Genomic DNA, 26,193 nt, shown 5'->3' on the forward strand with positions numbered 1-26,193 from the left:
ACCCATTAAAGAATATATCATACCAGGAAATAGTAGTCCCTGTATTTTATGTGATTCAGCAGGGAGGACAAATAAAACTTAGTTTTATATCTCCGCTTGCATACTTTCAATATCTTGTAGGGCTTTATATGCAGCTCTCATAATCCTGAAAGCACATACATCCTGTAAAATATATTAAAAAGGATACATCTGAAAAGCAACCCCAGGGCATTTCAAAAAACTTACCATATTAAACAAAGAACATTTTAGAGTGAAAGTGACCTCTCTTGGAGCAAGCTAGAGGAGCTGCTGTAATCTAGTATCTACTATGTACACTGAATTAGTTATCTAATTTCCTTTTCAATAGTTCTTTTGAAATGTCTTAATGCCTTCTTGTGCGATGATGTTCCACTGTTTGCCTGCTTTTTCCATTAAGATACCTCCGTATTATTTAATGTTTGTCTCCCTTTAGAGCAAGGCCTATACTTCCTAAATACTTTATATATTTGGTCAAAATTCAAGTACATTCCTTCCTCCCTATGTCATCCTTTCCCAAGAACTAGGACTGTACTGTATCCCAGACTCTTCAGTCAATTCGTTTAACTACAGGGTATATGTATTCCATTAAAATGTACTCATATCAGATCTTCTAAGTGTTTATCTTATTGCTTTTTTGTAATTTCTTTAATTTACAGTTTGATGCTTTATAACCGGGACATAAAATATAACTTAAAAAAAATTCAAGATGATTTTTCAAACCACAAACAAAGTCTAACTAATTAATTTAATTCACAAAAAGCTCTGTTGTTATCAATATATACCTGCATTCCAGAACGATATATGCCTTTGTTCTATGTTTACTCTTCCAATTCTTTAAGATTTCAGTCCTGCAAAGATTACCTATAAACTTCTGTAAAGGCACATATATGAATAGCCATACTGAAGTCGCACAAGCATTTAACTAAATGACCATGAATTGTTCCCACTGACCTCAACGGAAGTGGTATTTCAGACATACTATGCTAAATTCTTTACAGGAATCAAGCCACTCAGTGAGCTAAGAACATTTTCATTTTAAATCATTATACCTTCAGCATTAAATCTCATTAAAAAGGTGATTTACATTAATATAAACAGACTCTTTCTGTATGTACAGACACTGTATATGATTTCTATTGTCTCCATTTTCTCAATTCTTGCAGTTTCTTGTTTGAAAATGCAACATTTCATTCTTTACCCCTTCTTATAGATAACTGAACAAATCCAAGAAATATTTGCCCTGAGACTAACTGGGAGGTCAAAAATTTACGACAGCTCTTTTAATCTGAGACTGCTCAGTCCTTGTGTTATATATGTATCATAGAAAACAGTGGAATTCTTAGAAATTTTTTACTGAAAAAAAGAAAAATCTCAATTTATAATTCTTCTCAAACCTTTGGTGTATCTTTTCCAGGATATTTATAGAGAACATATCTTTTTCCAACTTGAAAACAGAAACAAAAAAAAAAAAGCCACAAAACCCTAAAGGACAGTCATCCCCCTGGCCATCAGAGGCAATAAGGATATCTTCTGCAGGTATCTCATGCATGTGACCAGGTGAGAAAGAAAGGAAAAACAGAGAAAAGACACAGGATGAACAGCCACCAGAAACAGAGGCATTTAGTTAGGCTAGTGTAACAATCTAATGTCCAGGTCTACAGGAACTTTGCCAGTGCTCCTAATCTTAAGATGCTCCATTCTTCTCAGTGGTAGATGTGATTTTCAAATGCTCTAAGAAAACACTAAATTAATTACTTACAACTATTTTATTTGGACATCAGCATACCATTCAACACCACATTTTTGAAATATCTGACAAAACTATCAAAGACATCAGAATCACTAGAAAGGTCTTAAAACCCCCTCTTTCTTGCTCCCTTGGGTCTTGCTAGTGTGTTTTGTCTTTAAAAAAATAAACAAAGTTTCTTGTTGTTTGTTCCCTTTGTATGTTTTATTTTTACTGTAATAAACTCTAATATAGTGTGGGGCACAAATGGCACTGGGAAGAACTAAGCAGTCACTAATGATAGAAAATACCAAAAAAAGAAATAGGTTTTGAGTAAAACTAAGGGAGAATAAATTGATCATTAATCTTCAAATGATGACAGGGCTGATGCTTAGTGACTTTGTAAAAAAATTTAAAACTTAAGCTTAAAGCTGAAAATACAACAACACCAGGAGTTTCATGAAAAAATATACTCAAAATAACAGTTAATAAGGACTATCCATGCTTGTGCATGCAAATATACTAGATGAGCACAATTTTTTAAAAAAAGATATACCTTTTGGTTCAAATTCAGAAATGATTTTGAGTAGATCTTGTCATACTAAGATAAGGCCTCTCCTAAATTCAAACATCCATCTAAGAACTTCTGTTCCACCAGAATATTTTGTTGTTGGCCTGTGTTATGATCTTGACCCAGTGATTACCCCAAACCCTCTTGCAATTCAAGCTATTTCTGCTGAACCAGTTTCAAAAGGCTATGAGTAAGGAGATGCATGAAACTGCCATCCCTTCTGATCTCCTGATCTCTCTTAAGGGAATACCACATCTTCTCAGGTAATTGAATACAGAAATGCATCTGAGTAATCTCAGATGGAAGGCAACTAGAATCCTTTCATCTGCTTCTCTACGTTCTAAGTCTTCTTGCTTTTTTCTCTTTTCATTTAAAGTGTTAACTAGTATTTGTTTATAATTAGCTATGAATGTGCTTTCCAGTAACTTTCAAGTGAAGCCAGGATTTTTTTTTGACAGATACAATGCCTTTACAATGAGTCATTACAGCTATGTTGCCACAGTTTTGAGAATTTCTATTTACAATGAACAAAGATTCAAGAACATTTGGATGGCTTATTATCTGGTATATGCATCCTAAGAAAGTTTTGCAGTGAAAGAAAGCAGGATTTCTTCTGGGAATCCCAGCAGGATTCCCATATCCTTCTAGATTTCCTATGACAAATTCACAGAAGGTTATGGGCAGACAGAATATCTATTTCCTCTCCTCCATTTTCTAATACTTTCATGCATACATGAAACAGAACATTTAAATACTTCATTTAGGCCCCAGTTTCTTCAAAATAACTGATGATGAAGTATCTAATATGCTGGACATTCTTCTAAATATGTTGTTTAGTTTTTGCAACAGCTATAAGATAAACACATGCACATTTCTATTTATTCCAATCAATGGCACTTCACAGTGATTTTACACTCTCACACAACAGGAAAAACTCAAATTATACGGTATCACCACAGATTATGAGTAAGATCCATGGAACCACAGCTTAAACTTTGAATGACTATGTAATTACTGAAACAAAAACTTCAAGGCTATTTTATCAAGAACAGATTATATAAAAGTAGCCTCCCCAAAGAAATGATTACTTTAATTAAGGATCAAAATCCAGCAAAAGTCCTACCTATCCCTCATAATCCTTCTCACAACCCTTCTGAGTTTTTTTGGTTTTAAGCAAGAGGTGTCAGAGAAGTGGCCACAGGGATAACTGGCTTATGGCAGCCAAGCATTCACAGCAGTGTCGCTTTTCGACCCTTTGATGTTGGCTCTTCCTATCATTGTGAAGCAGTATTTACCAAGCATTTGATTGCTCATCCACTAACAGGGAACGTGAGCTGGGTTTAGATTGTCATGAGACAGGTGAGTTTTACTCTGTTGATGGTGTGTTGTTATAATAGTAATTCTGCTCAATACAAGATGAACTGCAGGTTCAGACATTTGGTGTATGTGCTTGGTTGAGCAGCCACTGGAGCAAGGCTACCATTTGTGGCATTTGCTATTTGAGCGTCCTCTTTTAATTCATCGGTCTGGTAAAGAACAGGTTACGTCAGCCTTTGAAAGATAACATCTACTGTCATACGATTAGGATGGTGAAAGGGGGACCCAAGACTTCTGAAAAGATGTCACACTAGTCATGTTCATTTAGGAACTACTCACTGTAATATTGTTTTACGGCACATTCGAAGCACTGAAGTATGTCGTATTTCACATGCATCTCCGAGTACCTCCTCTAAACCTACCTCATCTTCCCTGCCACTGATTCAAAAATCCAGCAGACCTGTCTCAGTCAGGTCAGGACTAGGTAGTAAACAGACTATTAGTTACCAAGTCCAGGACTTAAATGTATGTTATCATGTACAGTGATACTGTAAGATTTTTCAGGCCTGATTTAAAAGGAAGACTGTCCAGCTGTAAGCCTGCATCCTGCAGCACTGGAGAACATGCCAAGCCATTCTGACTAGTGTCAATGCAGAGGCTAAGTAGCCTTATTTAAGCTTTACTGTCTGTTTTTTCCTCCTCCATCCCAAGAACTAAATTGTAAAAATCAGAGTTATTTGGAAGGTGTCACTGTCACCGGAGAAAGAGTGTAAAATATTTATTAATTTTTTTTCCTAATTATTCACAAGATTTTCATCAACTTCTAGGAATGCCTGAATTTGCTGCATTCTTTCAGACTTTCTGAGGGTAGATGATCTGTATTAGTTTCCTGTTAGGGTGACACTCATGGTATTGTCCTTTTCCCTGTTAAAGCCAACATACCTTTCTCCTGTACCGCACTTATGCTGTCCACAATGGACCACCTATAAGCATGTCTGTGGATGTGCATAAAAATGCTTAAATAAGGTCTTGTGCCAAAGGAACAGATAGCTGCCATTCCCAGCCTAAAGGTTTGGCCGTTTATATCTTGGCCTTGTCTTTGAGGCAGGTGAGGCTAATTCACTGAAGCCTGTTTAGCATTGCAAATACAAAACAACGTGAGTTAGGACTATTATATAATAATGCACACCAGTGGAGGTGCTGACAACGGAGGTAAGGACAGGTTTATACAACACTGACATTAAACTATTTATTAGCATTAACATGTCAGTGTGAGATTAAAAAAACACTTTCAGCACTCAAAGAACAAGTTTAAAAAGCTATTTCAATAATCCAATGACGAGAATACTAACATAGAAATGTAAACATTCAGGGAATTAATTTGTTTTAGTTTAAATTCCTCCATCTTTTGTTCTAGTGTTTGTATGTTGCTCCTTCTTCATAGTTCTGCAACAATCTCTCTTATATTGAAAAACTTTGATGTTTTTAATCCTATTAATAAATATATTTTGCTAATAAAAATATTTAAAGTGAATGCCTCCAAATAACTACCCATATTCATACCTTTTAATGGTCTGGGTACTTTTCTGTTTAAGGAAAAGAAGTATTTCTCAGTATACATTCCTAATAATATTTTTGGTCAGAATTATTAAAAAATATTAAGTAATGCTATGCTCTCCATTATTATTAATTGAATGATAAAAGCTACATTTAAAGAAAGTGGAATCTGCAAAATCAATCATTCTGGACTTAGACAATGCCAAAATTAAGATCACCCTAGCAACGTTCATTTGGCAATCATCTGCACTGCTTCTTCTGGAGCCAGGAACTGAACCCAGCCATCTGAGATTCAGCCTGATATTAGTCTTATTCACAATCCATCATCTGTTGATGTACAGCCTTTTGCTGCTTGACCTAAAAGAGCAAGTCATGGCCAACTATCTGGTTGCAACTACAGAGATAAATACATCACACTTTGTGATTTATACATCCATTTACAAAAGGTTTGGAAACTGGATTCCTGAATGCTGTTCCTGGCAAAAGAGGGAGGCCGTTACGGACAGTCCACCCCAGAGGACAATTTTAGCATCTTTATTTTGCAGAACTGCGAGGATGTGGCTAGAACTTAGGTCTGGAGAGTAGTCTGTATTACTGGATCCAGTCAAATGAAGCCTATTGCAGGCATTCACTAACAAGAGCAGAATTACAGAATTTCCTAAAACAAATCTAGAAAGGGTATCAGAATTATTCCAATTTTTTTTTTTTTTGAAAAACTAAACATCCGAGATTTCAGATGTTTAATTCTTCTAGAAGCAGTTCATTCTAGGGCTTAAATAATGCTAACTGGATCCCAAGGCAGCTTTTCACTGCGATGTTAACTACGGTTAAACCTGGGATGACTCATTTGTGGGTCATCCACATGCATTCTTCTGAGAGCTGGCTATGCTACCTAGCATGGACAAAGGTAAATGACTAAACTGCTAATGAAACTCCTCTGTAATTTGCACACTGATTGGTATCCTCCAGTACTTCCCCACTTGTGGTTGTCCCCCACCTGTCTGTCCTGAGGCAGCAGGCACATTGTCCCACAGCTCCATGGAAAAGAAGCAACAGACTCAGATTTCTGAGCCAGTGGATACAATCTCAGATTTTTTGTGTCCCTATCCCACTCGCAACTAAAATCTTAAGAGACAGAATTCTCAAATAGTGTTTTCCACTATAATCTATCTTATTCAGACCTCTATGGAATAACTTGGTAACAGAAAACTTCACTGAAGGCATACACTATATTGAGCACATGCAAATACTACTTTTCAGATGCTGGAAATTTGGCCTGAAAAACTTTTCATTGGAATAAGATCATTTATCTATTAAGTATCAGGCTTATGTTTCATATCACTCAAATATTGGAAGCCTTCAAGGAAATGGTTAGGAATATGTAACAAACAAAACAACATGCTCACAAAAACTCTTGCACACTTTGACTAATTTTTCCACAAACTCCTTTTGGAAGTAGCTTAATCTAAAACAACAATAAAATCTGCTGCAGCTATGGAGAACTTCTGCACAAATGATTAACATTTGAATAAAGGTAAAAAAACCCCATGTGTTATATATGTTTTTACAGATGGTTTGCAGCATGTGGTCCCAAAAAAGAGGATGACAGAAAACAGGGGAGAACAGAGAGGGTTGCCATGGAGGTCTTGAGGCACACAAGCCCTCAACAACACGTAGACTACAGCATGCTTGCAAATACCCTCTAAATCTGACATAGAGAGGATAGGACAGATAGTTTGATCTTCTGTTAAGTAGAGTGATCAATTTAAAAGTGACACTGAAGTCCATCAGAGAAGGGACTGGGACCCTTTCACTACCTAGTTTAGTTTGATGAATATACTGACGATTTAGCCTACTCACCAGCAAGGCAAGAGCTGGATCACCTCAATCACATATCCCACTAGCACTTTCATTTAAAACATTATGACCCTGAACACATTCCTTGCTTCTTCCCCTTCATCCTTTTACTGGAATGATCTTTAAAAGTAAGCTAAGAGAACTCTAATATATGGCCTTTTTTATTTTTATTTTTTTTATGTCTGATAAACTAATAAATGTGCTAACATTAAAAAAAGAAGAGATTTTTATTAATAGTAACAATCAGCTAGACTGGTAACAATAACTTAATTCAAAGTTACATAACTGTGCCAGACAGTAACTATTCTTACAAAGCAGTGCCTTTCTAACTCCTTGCCAGGGATATTTAATTTGATGTCCAGATTTCTTGCCTACGGGAAAACCATTTTCCATTTTAGCTGCTAGCAACAAGTACAAGTGAATATGTTGTAAATAACTAGCTACTTTGAACTTTTGAGTCCCATTATGCACACAAGTTATCTACTCTGAAAAAACATCATATAAACATGCCAAATTATTCAACCCTATGAAAAATGCTTTTCATCTGAATTATAAGTTAAAACTTTGTCTGACTTTAGAGAAACTGAACTCAGAAAGATAAAAACTTAAAGCTTGATTTTTCTTTGCTCAGAGCATATGTTATATAAACACAAATCCCCCAAAGGTGCCAAGAATTGTCCTTCTGTTTTTCTAAATGATCATGTGTGCAGTCTAGCTGAAAAGACTCATCGATTATGTCTACATAAACAACAAAAGCCCTTAGAAAAAATATCTAGATCAAAAGCCTGTCAAACACTGAACAGGAAAAAGAAATCCTGCTTTAAACATGGCCTCTTTCAAGTCCGAATTCAATCCCATGAAGTAAAAACAAAGGATTTCATAATGAAAGGTATTTAAAATTACTTTATTTTTGGAACTTAACCAGGGATTTTTTTTCCCTATATATTAATCTTTTTCTTTCTTATATTGCGACAAATTCTGAAAAATAGGCCTTGTAGTTTTAAATAAAAATAAAAATTGTTTATTCACAATACATTTATAGTCACAGTTCTCAATTCCAATTATTTCTATTAAAATATGACAACAATAACTTACTGACATGATGGGTTTCTTCTTTTGTCAGTGACCTGGCAATGTCCACTATTAGCATGGGAACATAGCATAGTTCTTCAGATGGGATGAATGTGCATATCTTTTTTCTTACTTTCCCAAAATATAGACGCATAAGCAAGGAAGGAAATCATACATCCTTGCAAAAATTGAACAGATTACTATTGCTTATCCTCTGTAAATACCTTCTGGAATTCATAGTCAAAAACTGTAAACAGGCTAAAATACAGAGTCAGATACTTCTAAGACTGTTACAACTTTCTAGAAGAGAAAGAAATCTAAAAGATACACATAATATATAACAGATAATATAATCCCTATATTTGATTTATTTCTCTCTTATTAAGGTTATTGCGCAAATGTGGCATGATTTACAGTACACCATTAGCAACCTATGTCAGATAAGTGATTTGATTGTCCTCTATTTACATGCATCAATAATAATACAAACCTAATATAAGATACTAGCTACACATTTGACCATGCCACTAACATAAAATTTATATATCACATACATTACAGGACATAGCATCCTGTTTGCCAGGCTTTGGGAACTGACTTTTGTCTTAGAAGACTTGATTCACAATTGATGGTTCAAAGCAGTGTTTTTGCAATAATCACATATACAACTTGGTAACTGAATTTATTAACTGAAATCAAGAGTCCCATAGTATGGATCAGTGTATATCAGAATATATATATTCCATTTTTAAATTGTTTAGATAGATGCACATCTTGAATATTCTATCAAAAAAAGATAAACGTATATCTGACTGACCTCTCAAACCATGGACAGTCAGTCAATAATGATTTCTATAAACAATTGCCAATTAACAGAGGTCTAGGCTAATGAATTACTGAGAGCTATGTTGAATAAGCAGTGAAAACTGTTTTTCCACATAACTTATCTGATCAGGAGATAACAGATCTGCCTTCCATTACAAAATGCAATATCAAAGTAGACTGAGCAGCAACAGGGCCAGGAAAGTTAAAAAGAAATGGGTCTGTACTCACTAGGCCATCGTCACCTTTGTACACTGAACTCTAAATTCTATGTTAAAAATGAATTGGTCAATACAGAATATACTCAGAGCAATACTTCAAAAGAGGCTCTGATATACCTCTAGTAAGCCATTAAAGTTATCCATTCCTCCCGCAGTCTTGTAAAAGAGTCTAGCAAAGCATTGCAAGCATATTCACTGTTAACAGGCTTTCCTTCTAGCACTCAAAATGCCAGTTCATCATGGATACTTCTAATGCATTTTCTCTTTCAGCATTCTCCACTAACGACATCCAAGTATTTCATATGGATTTACCTTATATCTGGAAAAGCTTTAACTACTTTTGTTACACATATACCATGTTTTTGGCACATACAAAAGAATTATCATTTTGGGAAGAAGTTAATGAAACAGATCCAGCTTCAATAATTTCTCAAAGAACAAAGGTTGTAAAATTGTTTTCTACTGGAATGTTGAACTTATCAGAAGATCACACACTCAAGCCAATAGTATTTGTCTTTGCTGTCATACAGAAGAGAATGAGTCACCTACAGTACAACAGAGTCATCTTGCAAATCTCTTAGAACTGTGTGGCATCTGATTAAACTAATCCACATCTTTCTATGATGCCAAAATAAACAGTCCCCTTCTCCCAATGTATAAACATTGTTCCTATAACTTTCCTTTGAAATGTCATGAAAAGGTTAAATGACGATTCATTATTTACCTTGACTAATGAATTGCTCCATGCTGTCTTTGAAAGGCTGGAGGTGCTCTTCTAGTGATAGCTGATAAACCTTTGCTGCTTCTGTCTCACAAACTGAAATTGAAGTAATAGATTAGTTTAGGATGACACATTATGGTATACCTATACATACTTTATTAACAGATGCTCTTGAATTAGAGCATCTCCAGTGACATGACTAGAATAAGGGCTTCAAACACATTATTTCAAGTATAAACACTGTAATAATGTATTTGAAAGCTGTTATGCTCCTAGTCAAATGTCTGTGACCAAAATATAAAAAGGCCTGTGTAACTTTTAGGTTAAATGAGCAGTAGTGGAAATGAACAAAGGAATCTAACTGTTTTAAAGGAGAAATACAATTTTAAGAGCATGAAATCTATATGAAGAAAATTATAAACTCAGATCCCAGGCCATGCTGATACACCTGGACCAGGTGAGGATACCTGAGTCAAAAAAAAAGTACAGGTGCAAAATCTGCACCGAATAGTAGGAAGGACCTTAATGTAGTGAGTAAAACATAGATGAGGGCTTGACACCTGCTAAAATCACAGATACGGTAAAGTGTCTTGCATTGTTCAAGGGTAATTGCGCAAAATGTTTAAAGCACAAGAACATAATAGTACAGTTATCATAGCCCGAGCTCTATGACAGACCTAGGACAGGCCTGTTCTTACTGTACTGGAGTCTAGGGCAAAGAAACCAGAGCCTGAAGCAGCCCTGACACAGACTAGTCACCGATGATTTGATATGATCATGCTTCCACCACCTACCTCAACTAACTCAGTTTGGGGCAACAGAAGACATGACACTACTTTGGAAGAGTTCTAAGCTCTGATCTGTATTACAGTGGAAATCTCTTCAGGTGGTGATAAATTCCCATCATCTTTCAACACAAATGAATCCTACTTCTATTGGAAATTTTGAGGTAGAATCAAGTGCACACATACAAAAAAGCATTATCCTCATTTACTCTACAGGATTTGTTTCAGGTAAACGTGATTATTTCTGTGTATTTAAATACAGAAGAATAGTCAGACATACAAAAAACTGAAGAAGTACTATCATGATGATCTGCTTTAAATATATCTCCTTTAAATATAAAGGATGTCTACTATGGCATCAACCCAAATATCTACAGATGAGATTTGTAGTCTGTTTTTGAGAACCAGAAATAATAGGTAGATATATCACTTAAATGTATCAGTTACACACAGAAATGTAATTCTGTATAATTTGAAATAACTTCAGAAAAATAAAAATTAGAAACCAGTCATCATCTCATTCATGCTTAACCAAGTGCAAACTTTCACAATCTATAAATAATACTCATATCTAGTTTTCTGGTAAAAAGTTAATGATATGTCCAAAAGAACATGGTGGTAGAGCAACTGAAGTGCCACAGATCCAGAGGTTCACTGCTTGTGACAACTGCTGGCTAGCCAACCCATTGCAGATGGGTACCTAGTTATTCAAGGTAGAAAGCCAAAGGTAAACAGACATGATGGTAGTCAAAACACTCTCTTCTGTATCAGCGGTATAAATCAATTAGTCTCAACTGTACTGCTCCTTTAGTATCCTAGGTCTGGGGCAGATCCTTGCAGGATACAGCTTTGGATCTCAGAGGCACTGTTTAATCATTTTTTCTGACAGGAGCAACTCAAAAGTAATTAGAGCAACTAATTTTTAAAATGCATATAGATGGAAAGGGAAACTGACTCAAATCAAGTATTCAGTTAATCCACATAAATGGAGTTATGCCAGGATGACAATAATAGTTTCCATCTCATTTTTATTTAGCTTAGAATAAAATTAAAAAAGGAAAAATGTAACATGAATAGATATTTTATTTAAGCCAGTAACCTATAAAACACTATTAAAAAAAAAAATCACACAGATATGCATTATCACATGGACAAGCTTGTAAAATATTCAGTCATATGCTAAGTCAATTATGAAAATGGAATTACTGATCCATGTGAAGTGTTGAGGAAAACTCTTCCTTCATTTGATAAATTTTGGTCAAATATATCCTGCAAAAGCACCAATGATTCAGAGGTTTTTCTGTACTGATGTTTTTGCTACATCTGTGCATAAAAAAAATGAATGAAGTGTGCAAACATTTCTAGCAAAATCATTTTTAAAATTCTATTTAAAATGTTTTTATAACAATATAAAAACAACTGCATCCCAAAAGTTTCCAAAGTATCTTGAAGATTCTTAAACTAATACTAGTCACCATGTCTGAAACAGGTAGGAGACCCAAACAGCTATGCATTTTCACATGGCATATAATAGATGAACAAATACAGAAGCTATGTACCATTCCACAAAAGAAAAAATGATAGTGACATATCATAGTAAATAATTTCTACTATACTATTTTCCTATGCAAAAGTAGGTGACAGGGCTGAAAGATGCTATACAACCTGCCATAACATTCCATTTTATATCACTCAAATTCCATATCTATTTCCAACATGTATTACACATTCTTCACAGAAGTAAAACATTTTAGTCTCTTCCAGTTAATGTCTGCAACTCAGAATGAACTCCTGATATTTCAGCTAATTTGAGAGAAGTATAGATCTCATGAGGATATACACCCACCAAGGATCTTAGCCTGTACTCATGCCAATAGCTTGCAGCAGTTCCTTTTCAAAGCCCATGAAGAAATGCAGACGTACAAACTTTTATACTCATTTCACTATGGAAAAGAACAACACAGGTAGTATTGTCAATTAAATGACTAATCCTTCTTTCTTCACCCATTCAGATACTGGAAGCTCTTTTGTGGTTTTTGTGTGGATGTGAGTGAAGAGGAAAAGGAGCTCAGTTAATGATATATTTGTTTCTCTAGATCTTATTCTCCCTCCCACCCACCCACGAAAAGACTAAAATCACTGATGCTGAGAAGAATAAGAGTTCATAAGAATTCACACTCATCTCAAGCGCTTGTTAAAGCACTTCTACAGTTGATGAAAACAAGCAAACTCATACATACATTTTCAGGATAGTCTTTTCACTCTCGACACCTAAGTTTTTAGCTTAGGCTAGAAACAAAGAATATCAACCCTTTGCAGTACTTGGACAGGTGCAAATTAAACAGAGCCAAGTAGTATTGAGCAGCAACAGAAGTGAGTAGGATGCTCATGGTGTATTTTGTTCCTATGTAGTTACCAATCTATCAAGAAAAAAAAAATTAACTAACTAAACTAGCTAAGCTACCTAACCCCCCCAAACTTAACCAGTTTATAAGAATTACATTAAAGCCCATGTCTGTCTGCCCCATAACCCAGTTATTCTTAAAAAAAAAAAAAAAAATCAGTACACATTGACATATAAGGCAGAGAACTACAGTGATTATTTTCCTTATAATGTATATTTATGCAAAGCATTTAATCTCCCAGGGTGCTGGGAGTAGCCTTGTGTTTTCAATGAGAATCAGAATAGTTATTGTTCACCTACTGTATCAGGGTATGTGGTTCAAACTCAATTGATCTGAATGAAACGTCAGGCAAATGGTCTTACTGTTGACAAACTTAATTCACCATATTCCTGGACCGTAAATTTTGCATAATTCTTTTAAAAAGATGAAAGCACAGAAGAATCCCTTTCTTGCTTTATAGACAGTAAGATATCATATGTAACATCTAACTTCTTAAAAAAAAAGAGAGAGAAAGAGAGCGAGCGAAAGAGCGAGCGAGAGAGCGAGCGCGAGCGAGAGAAATGCTGTTGTTATTACCATACTGCTATCAGTGTTATAGTCTGCCAGTTTTGAAAAAGCTGATACTTAAAAGCAAACTAGTTCCTTGGATGCTTTTTTATTAAAGAATTAACAGGCTTGTAAGCTTTTCCTAAATTTCCCAGTTCTACAGAGCACTGAGTTAATCACGGCCTCTGCCCAACCTGTTGGATATGGCACTTACTAGTCATGTTTTGTTATTCTTCACTGTGTCTAAAAACTGTTTGGATGAGATATTGTTATTCTTCACTGTAACTGGAGAAGGCGAAGGCCAAGTGCTATTCACATGAAAGGGACACAAAGCACTAGATAATTACCAGTATTTCTGCCCAAGTGGAAAAAAATGAATAAATATGTCTTAAATGTGTATTTAATAACTATTAAGCAGTGTAGAAGAAGTGAAGCATTCTAAAAAAGTATATGAGAATGCCAAAATAATCTTCTATACTTGATTATTTTTTCTCATTTCTATATTCAAACTCATTTCTCTACATATAACTGCCCAGCTAAACATCCCAGATATCAAGACTAGGTTTGGCAAAGGAGCTCTGCTGTGAGGAGTTTTCAAAAGTTTTTTCTGAAACAAAGGCTTGTGTCTTTTCTGACTTCCATCAAGACTTCCTCTGCTATCATCCATGTTCTCACAGGTTCTGTTGTTCTCACAAGAAAAACTTAGCCACTAAGTAACCTATGTAGGCAGCTCAGCTTCTTTTAAGCTGATTTTAAATTTTCATATAGTGAAAAAACTGAAAGGTGTTCAAGACTCCACAGGTGACAGTCATATGGGCGCTTAAAAAGGCCAAACATTGTTTAGAAGCTTATCTCATAGCCTGGCATTGTCCAAACAGGAATCAAGAAGAGACAACTTCTGCACAATGCCTTGCAGGGTGAATGTCTCAGGTCCCTGTAAGTCTCCACTGCCCAGTCCACGTGCACTGACCTTATATTCTTCAAAGGCTTCAAGTCCCAAGGAGTGTTTGGGGGAAAGGTACTCCTCCCTGCACCAACCCTCTATATCATTAACAACATACGAGCACTACTGCAACAACGGAAAAGACCATCAGTCCATCTAATTTCCTCTTGTCGCTAACGTCATGGGCTCCAGAGGACAGTATGTGATGCTCCTGAGAAACAATACCAATGCATTCTTGTGAGGGAAGCTTCCAAGCCTTGGGTAATCCAAACTTGTAGCTTTTGACCATACATACACAGATCTTTCAAATGCTCCTGATATGGAAATCAATGTGAAAATCTTTATTCAAAACAAATGACCTAATAGCTCAAAAATAGTTTCACTTCTTCATTTCTTCCATGTTAAAATACAATTTATCAACATTTTTCGAACCACAGTGTTCATTTTCTCACTCCTTATTTTTTTATTTTAGGTTAATACACTAAAACTGTACAACATTTCAAAGCAGCTAATATTGATCGAGAGCCATCGAGACAGAAAAGGAACACAACAAAAGAGTCAAGAAACATTCCATGCACTGGAATTGAGGGACTTTGGTAAATAGTCTAAAATGCACCCAACTTTCATGGTCAAAACTAGTTGCTTAAAAAAAAAAAAAAAAGAAAAGAAAAGAAAAAAGGAGAATAAATCGTTTTCAAGATGCAAAATTCTTTTTTAATAAAGTTTTTTTCACCTGTTCTATTGGACAGTAATTTTTGGCCCTTGGAAGCACAGGTCAAATCTCTGCTAAACCTAAGAGATGGCTTTCTGGAAGAAAGTGATGTGAGCAGATGATCAGTTGTTCCTTAGGCTTAATGTAATTGTCTTTGGTCAGAATAACAATGGGCAATACGATTTTTGTTTCAACACCCCCAAAACAAACAAGCTTCACATCACATCCGAAAGAAACAGTAAGAAAGCAAATAGAACTTTGAATTATCCTAGGACAGGTAACTAACTGAAGACCATTATGTTGCTTTGCTTAACCACATGTAAAACCATGTATTTATCTACAAAAGTTCTACAGAATTTGGGAGGATTTTCAAGACTATTTAAGCTACTTAAGGGCATGAGTTGCATTGACAAGTTAACAGACTATTTGTTTTCAAATCTCTAAAGAAATTATGAAATTATATCCCTAATTTTCAGGTGTTCTGAGCGCTTGGGCTCCTATAGGAGACGCGCCTGTGTTCAACTTGCCTGGAAAGCAGGCAGAGTATAACCACTGTTTTCAAAATTTCCTCAGTGCTTTCGGTACTGCTTACAGCTACAACCTGTAACTTTAAAAGAAAGCTTAGACTTTACCAAGATGGAACACCACTGGCCTCAAAAGACAAACTCTGATGAACTCAGCCACAAATAGAGAAAGAGCTCTTAATTTTCTTTTATTTATTTTTTTGGAATTGTAAAGACTTACACTAAGAACTGCTGAGTCTTCAAGGCCTTCCATAGACAGCTCCTTGTTTGGAGTTTTAAGGACAGTAAAATATGACTCACAGATTGACTGAAAGCCTGGCTTTAGTTTACATCTGGTTTAGGTTTAGGAGCCTGCATGCAGCATAGCTGCAGCAATTAACCCTTTCAGTGACAGCTGAACAAACAGCTAGAACTTGCGGAAATACAGCTGATGAGCAGGCAAATCGATTTAAACTTCTGATATGTAAAGTTGCCTGAAATTAATACTGCTCCTTGAAGGTTCTGCATCTGATCAAGAAGTACCACTGAAATGTTGCCAAAGTCCTACCCTCATAACTGTGATGAAAACAGAGTAGCTTCCAAACATGAAGAAACATAGGGATCTAGAAGGGTGAGGATGATAATCAAACAGTGTGCGGAGTACGTTTTGGATTTTAGGCTGAAAATGTAAATATTGCCTATGAATGAACAAATAATAGATGTAACCTGCTTTTGCAAAGTAATCTATAGTCTGTAGACACAAGAATAGCACATGTGGAGGTGGTGGGGGGGGAGAAATATCCCCACAAACTACAGTTAGACTATACTTTTAGTGTTGGTACCTCTGCCTAGCTTTCAGTGGTAGCCTTTACTTAGGCAAGAAGAATGTTTTTGTCAGAATCTAAATAGTTAATAGTTACTCAAGTGAGTAAGAAAAGGAAAGGGACCACCTTACTATCCCTTTTCTATCTACTATACCTAGTCTCATATTGACATGACCCCAAATTCAACTTTAAAAAGACTTTACTGCACAACACTGTGCTTCCAGTGCTCTGATTTAAACAGCAGGTATTTAATCTGAGAGCACATACTAGCTCTACAACCGGCAGATCCAGGCTGAAGAGATAATTTTAGATGATGGTAAGAAGCACAGAAAGACTCAGGAAAATAGAGGTATTCTTCCAAGTTGTTGTGAGTTTTTTTGTCCCTTCGAACATATTTTTCAAAATAGAAAGCATTTTGCACATGCTTACCATTTTAAGAATGTTTTCTATCATGCCTATTGCAAATCAGAGAGATTCCTGGGCCAGACAGCCTAGCCTCCTATCAACACAGACTTTACAATGAGTTGTAAACACTCACAGTGAAAAAAAATGACAATAAAGTAATTTTTAAATTATCATAATTATTTCTTATAATTAGTTAGCAACAAAAACAAAATGTGACAACATTATGATATACAAACAAGTACTGACTTATTCTTGATCAGTCTGCACTATCTGGTGTCACTCATCTTTTCAAAATTCTACCAGATTCGTTTTCTGCCTAACATTGTTTCTAATTCCACTTCAGCTGAACTTCAGTGAAAGACTTGCCATAAATGACAGAAGATGAATTAGACTTTAATCTTATTTGCAAGAATAAACTTACTATTCTAAAGCTAAAATGTTAATGCATAGCCAAAGAACAATTCTAAACAGTTTAACTTGCTTAAACAAGACCACAAACTTGGTTCCAAACCAAAGGTTCACAAACACCACAACTCTCATTGCCATTTTACTGGCCTACTTTTTCCCCAAACTAAATACCTGTCCTGAAGAATGTAATAGGCTGCAAATCCAGTATTTTCCTAAACCACAACTGTACCTCCAGTGATTGTCAGAGCACTAAGAGGATTAAAACATTATTTGAATCAAAACATGTTTTCATGTTACAGTGTAAAGAGTCTACTGAATGCTGTTGCACAGGTTTGACAGATAAATGCAACAAATGCCTCTCTTTTCCTACTTGTGAAAATCTTTGACCAAAGCAAGTGCTTTATAGAACAGTGAAAATACTATTTTAGTTTCAAAATTATAGAAATGAAATAATCTTTTTAAGTCTAGAACCATATACTGATAATAAATATACAACACAGGACCTAATCACTGAGCCATGCATCACTCCTGTGACCCTGGATGTCCAGTTTTCTTTACATGGTGAGTTGATTTAAGTCATGTGGCAAGTGCTAAGGTTTCTTCTGTGGAATGACATAAGGACAGAAGTCATCACTTGGCATGATTGCATCAAGGAAGGTTGCTGACAGCCAGGAGAGATCAAAAGCAGATCAAGTTGCTTAACAAACTATATGTCACTGAAGTCAAAAAGGCTAAACTGAGAATCCTGGAGAGCTGTGAAATCTGGGGGCAACAGATGGAGCCATACTCACTTGGTTTGGTAATAAAAAGCTTTATCTATTCTTTGGTCTTCTATTTCTTAAAACATCTAGTATATAAACTTCATCCACAGGGTGTTAAAACAAAAACAAAACTGAATAATCTGCAAGTTTGGTTAGTGTAGCATCCATAATAATCTTAGATGAGATGTGTTTTCTTCAATTAAAAAAAAATCATAAATGATAATTCTGCCTGATTCATCTTGGAACAGGCATACATCATCTCTTATGAAATTAAGCTTTTCATATGAAATCTTGGAAGAGACTATTTTCTGCTATTTACAAATATAAGGCACACAGTTCATAAAACTTAAAAATAGGCAAAAACCTCTACTCAAAGGAAAAAAGTGTAAAAGTTTTAATACCACACATTTTTTCTTTTTAAGCAAATCAACATAACTACTCCTTTAACACAAACATGAGTCTAAGCTCAGAGGTATAAAACACCATCATAATTATTTTATAGAGTCATAAAGATTATTTACATCTGTGTGTCTCTGTATATGCTACTGACATATTTAGACAGAAAAACACAGATTGCTAGAATGAATTGTTATGGTTACAAAAAACTTTTTTTTTTTTTTTTTTTTTAAATGATAATAACAACCTTTACCCATTTCTTTGTTTGTTCTTGTTGTTTTTTAAGCTTTCTCATAATTTTATAAAAGGATCCTTTTTGGTTGATGTTTACCTTTGAATAAACTGATCGTGGAAAGTGAAATATCTTCAGAAGCTTTTGTTCCTGGCAAAGCAAACATTTTTTTGCTTTCCCCATTTTTATTAAATATGATCTCACTGCGCATGATTTTCAGTGTATCTGAAGCCAACATGAACAGATCATCTTAAACTAAATGACTTCTTGTAATAAAGTTAGGTGCAATTCTAAGTTTTTCATTGATAATTCAAAGTAAAAAAACAACCAATCAACTGAAACAAAAGGGTGAAATCATCTTATGAAATCTTCCACTAAATCACTGATGAAAATATGGCCAAAGTTACACTCTACAGCCACAAAAATGCATCTGAGTGTACAACTCTAGTTCATTCACAGGCATCTATTTCTAGGCCTCAAAATTGGGAATGATTAGTATTTCCCAGGAATATTCAACAATCATTTACTCTCACAGACTTCAAAAGGAGAGAGGATCATATTTAGATTTCTGTCAGAATTTGCTCAGCAGCTTGCACCTTCCTTCTTGCTTAGTTATTTAATGAGAATTGCTCTAATAAGTCATAAGTTCCAGAAGCAAATTAAAAAAATCTAGTAATGTTCTTAAACTAAATGCAGAGATAAACCACCTTTGAAGTTGTTTCATTCATTAAGATTTTTATTCCATTATTATTATTATTATTTTTTTTTTTTAAAGACCAACATTCAAATTGCTTAACTTGTCTCACTGAAAGCATTAAGTTTTCACTGCTAAGACAATCAGGCTATTGGAATAGCCTAAATTTTGCAACCATAAATTATTATTATTTTTTAATCATAAATTTCTTTGAATTTAAGATGACACTTTCTTTTGGAATGAAGTGTCAACATAAAGAATTTATACCATCCAGGGTTGATGATAAGGCAGGATTGCAGACTAGTATTAGAAGAATTACTTCATACCCAGGACTGGATATCAAAGGGGGACAATGCCAACCCCAGACCAGGGGGTTAGGTTAGGACTAAAGGAATGGAGAAAAATGTCATGGCATCTCCAATTATTGTCCACTTTCGCTAACTAGAGAACAGAGTGATAACCACTAATATGTCGGCCTAAGGGCTGGAACTGGAGCACAGAAAGAATTCGACTGCAGTCTCATGGCTGAGCAAAGTATGTAATTTCTATTGAATAAATTTAGACTCTGCAGTGACCAAACCAGGGGTTCTGCAAAAATAGAAGATTTATACCTGTGCACAAATTTCAACCGTAATCTAAAAATATTTCAGCTTTTGTGCACAAAGACATTTTTGGTGAATTTATGGGGCACAATTTCTTCCTCTACGGAAATTCTTAAACATGAGCCTGAATTAAAGTATTTTTCTCAATCAAACCTAAGCCCCTTTCTCTTCTGTTTTCAAGATTAGAGATCAGCCCTGCAATAATCCAAAAGCTGCAAGAACTACAGTAGAAAATAAAACCCCATGGCTGAGCTGTGGGATATTTTTCCCCCTAAATTGCTCAGGGCAGCAAATAGATGCTGCTTCTGCTTACTCCTCAGTGACCTTTATATAACTTTAAATATTAAGTGTTTAATAAAACATTCAAACAGAACACTTGATAGGGCAAGAAGGGAGGGTCACATGTAATTTGGTTACCATATCATGTTTTGTTTTGAGAGCTTTCTACTCTAGGTTGCACAGGACTGATTTACCAAATTGTTCCCTAGTCTCTAGATGTTTGGCTTCCAAAGCCAGCAACACAACAGAAACAGAAAAATCATTTCATTGTTTGATTTGAATCGTTCTCTGCACGACCTAGTATAATGCTAGATACCCGGCCAGTTTGGCAGAGAGCTGCAAGAGTAAATATTAATAAAGGTAGTGAGGAACTTTTTCAGCTCTTGCACAAACTGCACCTTTACTTTACTTAAACTTAGTGCTTAGTTCCCAACGTTATATATGATACATGTTCTTTAATTAAGTCTAAGGAATTTATATTATTTTTAAAATGTTCAAAGAAATACCATTTCACAAGCATGAGAAATATTACTTTGCATACTATACTTTAGCAAAGTTAGGTTATTTCAATTGTTTTTAACCATATGCCATATATATATTAATTTTTCTTACTCTTTAAATAGTATTTGGACTTAATTATCAATCTTTTTTTTGTCATGAAGTGACCCAAGACTTCACCATTCTAATTATGGTGAAAGACTTGTTGAATTCAGTTTGCAGAGGAAAAAAAAAAGAGCTTTTTGTTCTGGTTTTGGTTTTGATATGAAAGGTCTTGTCTAACAATGCCCTCTCAGATTATCAACACAAAATAGAGAAGTCTTGCTAAAATGATCATGAATAATCAAGTCAGGGAAACAAAATCCTGACTGAGGAATCCAAATAGAGACAACTATTTTTATACTATAATCTAATTTCTCAAAATGATACAAAAAATTGAAAACAGATGCATGTTGGTAATATATAGCTAGTATGTAATCTAGATAGGGTACCTCGCAAATCTTTCTTCATTTTGCGAAGATCTTTTTGAAAATCTTCAAACTTCATTTGAGAAGCCTGGAAGAGATCTTGTGGCTCTGGAAGAGGAAAGATGCATTGCTCTTTTCCAGCATCCTGACAAAAACATAAATAAGCATTTAAGTAGTGTGCCTTACATTTTTATATACTAAAGTAAATAATTAAAAGCACAGAGTATTTGTGTACAACATTTGTACACATTTCCTCATCTTGACAGCAGAGGAACAAATTTAATACATTGATCATTTTGAGTTTAAAAGAACAAAATTAAATTCTCACTCACCTCATCAAAATTACGCAAATAGTATGAGACAATGTAAGATAGAAGACTCCTGCTGTTGTCCTGCATAGAAGAAAATAAAGTTTGCTGCATTATTGAAACCAACTAGTCACATCTTTCTGTAAGAATAAAAAAACAAATTCAGAAAGGATAATTCAAGTATAATTTTGACACATGCAATATTTAGACTCAAACACTAAGAAGTTTTTCTGAGTTGGTGTCTTCAGTAGAAAAAAAACCCCTAAAATATCATTTAATCATCAAACACACTAAGAGAAATTATTATAAATGTGACAGTCACTTCTGATTTTTGAAATTTGATTCTGATCTCAATCTTTGTATTTCAAAATTTCTCCAGGAAACACAAGAGAGAAGTAATTTTGGGGTTGATCTATGCAACTTGTTTAGCAAATTTCAAATCTGTTTCTCATTCATCCTATAACTAAAGTGAACTTAAACAAATAAAGTTATTCTTATAAACAGGAAAGAAAAGAGCCTTATTTCATCACTGTTGAAAAATTTTTCCTCCTGTTTTACTTCTGCAGTGAGACTTCAGAAGAAAATATTTGATTTGAAGAGGATTTTATACAGAAGTATGTTTTCAGATGGAAAATGATTTTATATGAACTTTTCTGACTGATCATTGGCAAATAAGCTGAGGAAGAATTTTGGAATTGTAGGGTTAATAGGCATAACATTTCCAACAAACTACATCTTAAAGACCTGAGTCACTAACCCAAATTTACTGTTCATAAACGTTCTGCTGAGCCAAGTTCTAAACCTGGTGACGTATCTAGAGTCAACCATGAGGTTCAGCTGAAGTAAGCTGCACTAAACACATCGTACTACATCTTCATTCACAACATCACTCCCTTGGCTTACCAAAGAAACAAGCACGCCAGCATGAAGTTCCTCCACCACTTTAAAAGCGAACAGCTGACAAGGTCTCTCATCTCAGGGTAAACAACAATCTCCTCATGTTACCTAACCCAGCAGCTACAGCATGAGTATTTATTGAGTGAGCAAGCAGGGTTGCAGACTTTTCCTTTTCTGCCACTTTCAGAACAGATCTTGACAATGACTCACTACATGGATGTAGGGGCCAATTCAAATTCCTAAGGTTATAGCAATAATCTTTCTCATACCACTGTCCTCATTTAGATAAGTCTTTTCATCATAGCCATAGAAACACAAAGATTATTGTTTTCCTGTAAACAAAACCAGAGATTTGAACACAACCTCAATCTGAATAACCAAAGCCAAAAAAGTGTCAGTAACATACATTTCAGTTTAGCACTGTGCGAGAAGAGACTACTTATCCTCTTCACCCAGATGAATATACCAGAGAAATCTACAGTCAACAACTACTTGCTGTGATTATTCTTTACCCAGTCAGTTCCATGGTCTAATGTGAAATGCATACTATGTGATCACGATATATACATAAACAATAAATTTTGGCTCATCCAAACACTATTCAGTCATTTTGGGGAGTGACTATTTTTCCCTCTCTCAAATATTTTATATCAGGATTGAATCAAGCTGTTAACTTTTCTTTTATAACCATCTCCCCTTTGGAAATAAACCCTTTAAATATAAAGACCATAGCATTGCCTCTGAAAAAAGAAAAAGTTAGAACTATGTAGTATACCGAATGTCAAATACATATCAGATTAAGAAGACAGTTTAACACATTTTTGTTTTTATAGAAAAGAGGTGGTTCATTTTCATATTTCAGGTCAAATACATCCAACTCTAGAAGTGTGTTCACTACACACACAGTGTGTGTGTCTACAGTTATATACAGTAATAAATTTTTCCCTCTATTATGCCTTTATAATAATTAAGTTTTACACCATTTCTTCAAGGGAAACCAAGTAATTTTCTGAAAGAATTCAACATTCCAAGATTTACAGCAACTCTAAAATCAACTTACGCTGCTCTTGACATCTTTCAGTTTTGGCAAGATATCTAGTCCAAACCCATCTGCCTGTCCTCGCGTCCTGTTTCCACCATTCATATAATTTCCAAAGGCAAGAACCAAACCGAGGACCTGCATAACTCCTGACCCATTTTTCAGTGTCTACAAAACAGGAAGAGAAGCACTTTGTTCAAGCTTTCAATAATATTTACTATCAACAACATTACTGACAATGTTTATGAAGCAGATCAGGTGACACTGTGTGTAGAAAAATTTTTTATATTGAGTTAAAAATAGGAAAATATCAAATCTCTAATGCAACACACAGAGCTATAGTAATGTCTATTCATTTGTCATGAGTGGAAGACATTATCCCCCAAACATGTATTTAGCAAAAATAACAGAAAAGTGCAAATTTCAAATCACACAAAATTACATGGTATTGGGAGAGGTAAAGAAGAAAATAGTTGTTCCCTAACTGATTCTGATCTTATGAATGATATATTTAATTTAGGAACAGATTCTGCAATACATTCCTCAGAAACCCATAAGGACCAATTAAAACACTTAATCAATAAACATTAAATGGTAAAACAATTAAACAAAATACTTAAAACAGCTCTCAGTTGTGAAAACACTTAAGAAATCTACCTTTAAAAGCCACATACATTTTGTATGGGACCAATCGAACTACAGGAATCTGTATCAGCTAGAGACAGCATTACTGTGTCTAACTCATTTTAGCTGTTGGAGATTAGTGAATTGAACACTTCCAAAATCCAAGCAAAGACAAAGTGAAATAAAATAGCGTTAGTTTGGAAAGTAGTCACATGGTCTATGAAGAAGGAAGATTTTACTTTGCCAAAAAGACAGTTTTCCCAGAGACAGATATACATTGACTGCAAAAACACAATGTTATAGTTTAGTACCAAAAGGCAATCTTAAATTTTGCTTTGATGTTGAAGTACAATCATAAAACATTCCATTCTGCAGGACTGCTATCCTTCAGATTTAATGAGTACTTAAAGTAAATAAAGAGAAACTTTTGAAATATGAGTACAGCTTAACAAGATTAAATATCAGAAATTTAGCTCTACCTTTATACAGAGCACAACCTACCTCACACAGTTTCTGTAACAATTCAAGTTTGCGACGAATAGAACAAATGCTTTCTGAAAATGTTGATTGGAACAGGATGCAAAATACGCGTTCGGAAAAGTTGGGAATTAGTGAGAGTTCATAGAGGAACCTGCAGAAGTATTTAAAGAAAATCATTTAGTTCACTATCAGTAGGTACAGTATTTTTTTCTCTCTCTTTATAACATCTCTAGCTAGTTTACTGTAGTATGGAAAGTTTTCTGAAGGGAGCAAAAGTATTCTTTCACAAATATGTTCTTACTGTTCAGGCTTATCCAAAGACTTGGCATTTTCTTTTTCCTTAGATGTCTTGCTATGCTTTTCTATTTTTTCTAATTCATCTGACTGTGCTCTCTGGAATAAAGGAAACAAAGAAATTAAAAAGTGTTAATTCAAAACCTAGCAAAACATCACAGATAAAGATGTCCTTGTAACAAATGAAATTTATAGATTTTTCTTTTTTCTTCAAGCATCTGTTCATGGAGTTCATGGAGTGATTTTAAGAATAAATACATCTGATGGGAAACAGAACATCTTCCAAATAATATTATTGACTATTAGTAATCTGCAAAAGGTTATTCATTGAACCATGCACCGAGAAAATAATCTTCATCTGTACTCCCTTTCTTTGGCTGTTTATAGTTCAGGATCAAAGAACTGCCTTCTTGAATCGTATTTCTCTTTCCAAATCTGTTGGGTTGTATTCAAATGCAATCTGATCTTTAAATATATATTTAAGTAACACTCTTTTTTTAACTAAATCAAAATGTTTTTTTATTGTTTACTTCAATTTAAATTTTATTTGGTATTTGGAAAAAGTAATTTGATTTTTAATGAAACTACCATGCACGCCATAATAGATGAAGAACTACTGCACGCTACTTCTGTGGAGTAAAATGATGTTCACTTTTCTCTTAATAAGCTAAAACAATCATATGCAAGTTGCTTAGCTTTTTAGAGAAGCCTGTGGTACACCATATGATCTTTTCTTCAATATTCCAACCAGGAAAAACAGAGCCTTGCTTCTTTCTGTGTTCCATGCTACAACGAAATTATTTTTTTTCAACTACAGTACTGGAAAATGGAATGGCATAGAAAGGAATGAAAATGGAATAGAGATTTCTCCTTCTCAGCCTTCTTTTGACATCCATGGTAGTTTTCAGAATCAATTCAAAACATGAATCTGTGCAACAGCACAAGAAAAATGTAACTATACCTACCTTTTGTCCTTTTAGAAAACACTACACATATTTTTGAACCTGCTCCACCACAGAATTGGAAGAATATAATTTTCCACTGCTGTCTAACAACTTACATAATGCCAATGCAAAAGACAGACCGCATCTGCATTCTTTCTTGCATGTTTTTACAAGTCTAGCAGAAGAGGTAAGGAATTGTCCAAAATCATACTGTTCTGGCTCCATGAGCAATCAAACTGGAAAATCAGGTTTGGACAGTCCTTCTG

General features: G+C 34.8%; 1 protein-coding gene across 1 annotated transcript in view; it reads right to left on the reverse strand.

Moving 5' to 3' along the window:
- Positions 1–26,193, reverse strand: part of FMN2 (formin 2) — a 164,249-nt gene that overhangs the window by 36,091 nt on the left and 101,965 nt on the right. The window contains exons 10-15 of the mRNA XM_062573654.1: positions 24,991–25,082; positions 24,711–24,840; positions 23,607–23,753; positions 21,674–21,733; positions 21,366–21,486; positions 9,885–9,977 (exon numbers count right to left, since the gene is read on the reverse strand). Of these exons, the coding sequence (XP_062429638.1) occupies positions 9,885–9,977; positions 21,366–21,486; positions 21,674–21,733; positions 23,607–23,753; positions 24,711–24,840; positions 24,991–25,082 (643 nt within the window). The remainder of the gene's footprint in view (positions 1–9,884; positions 9,978–21,365; positions 21,487–21,673; positions 21,734–23,606; positions 23,754–24,710; positions 24,841–24,990; positions 25,083–26,193) is intronic.

This window comes from Rhea pennata, chromosome 3 (assembly GCF_028389875.1).
Source record: "Rhea pennata isolate bPtePen1 chromosome 3, bPtePen1.pri, whole genome shotgun sequence".
NCBI lineage: Eukaryota > Metazoa > Chordata > Aves > Rheiformes > Rheidae > Rhea > Rhea pennata.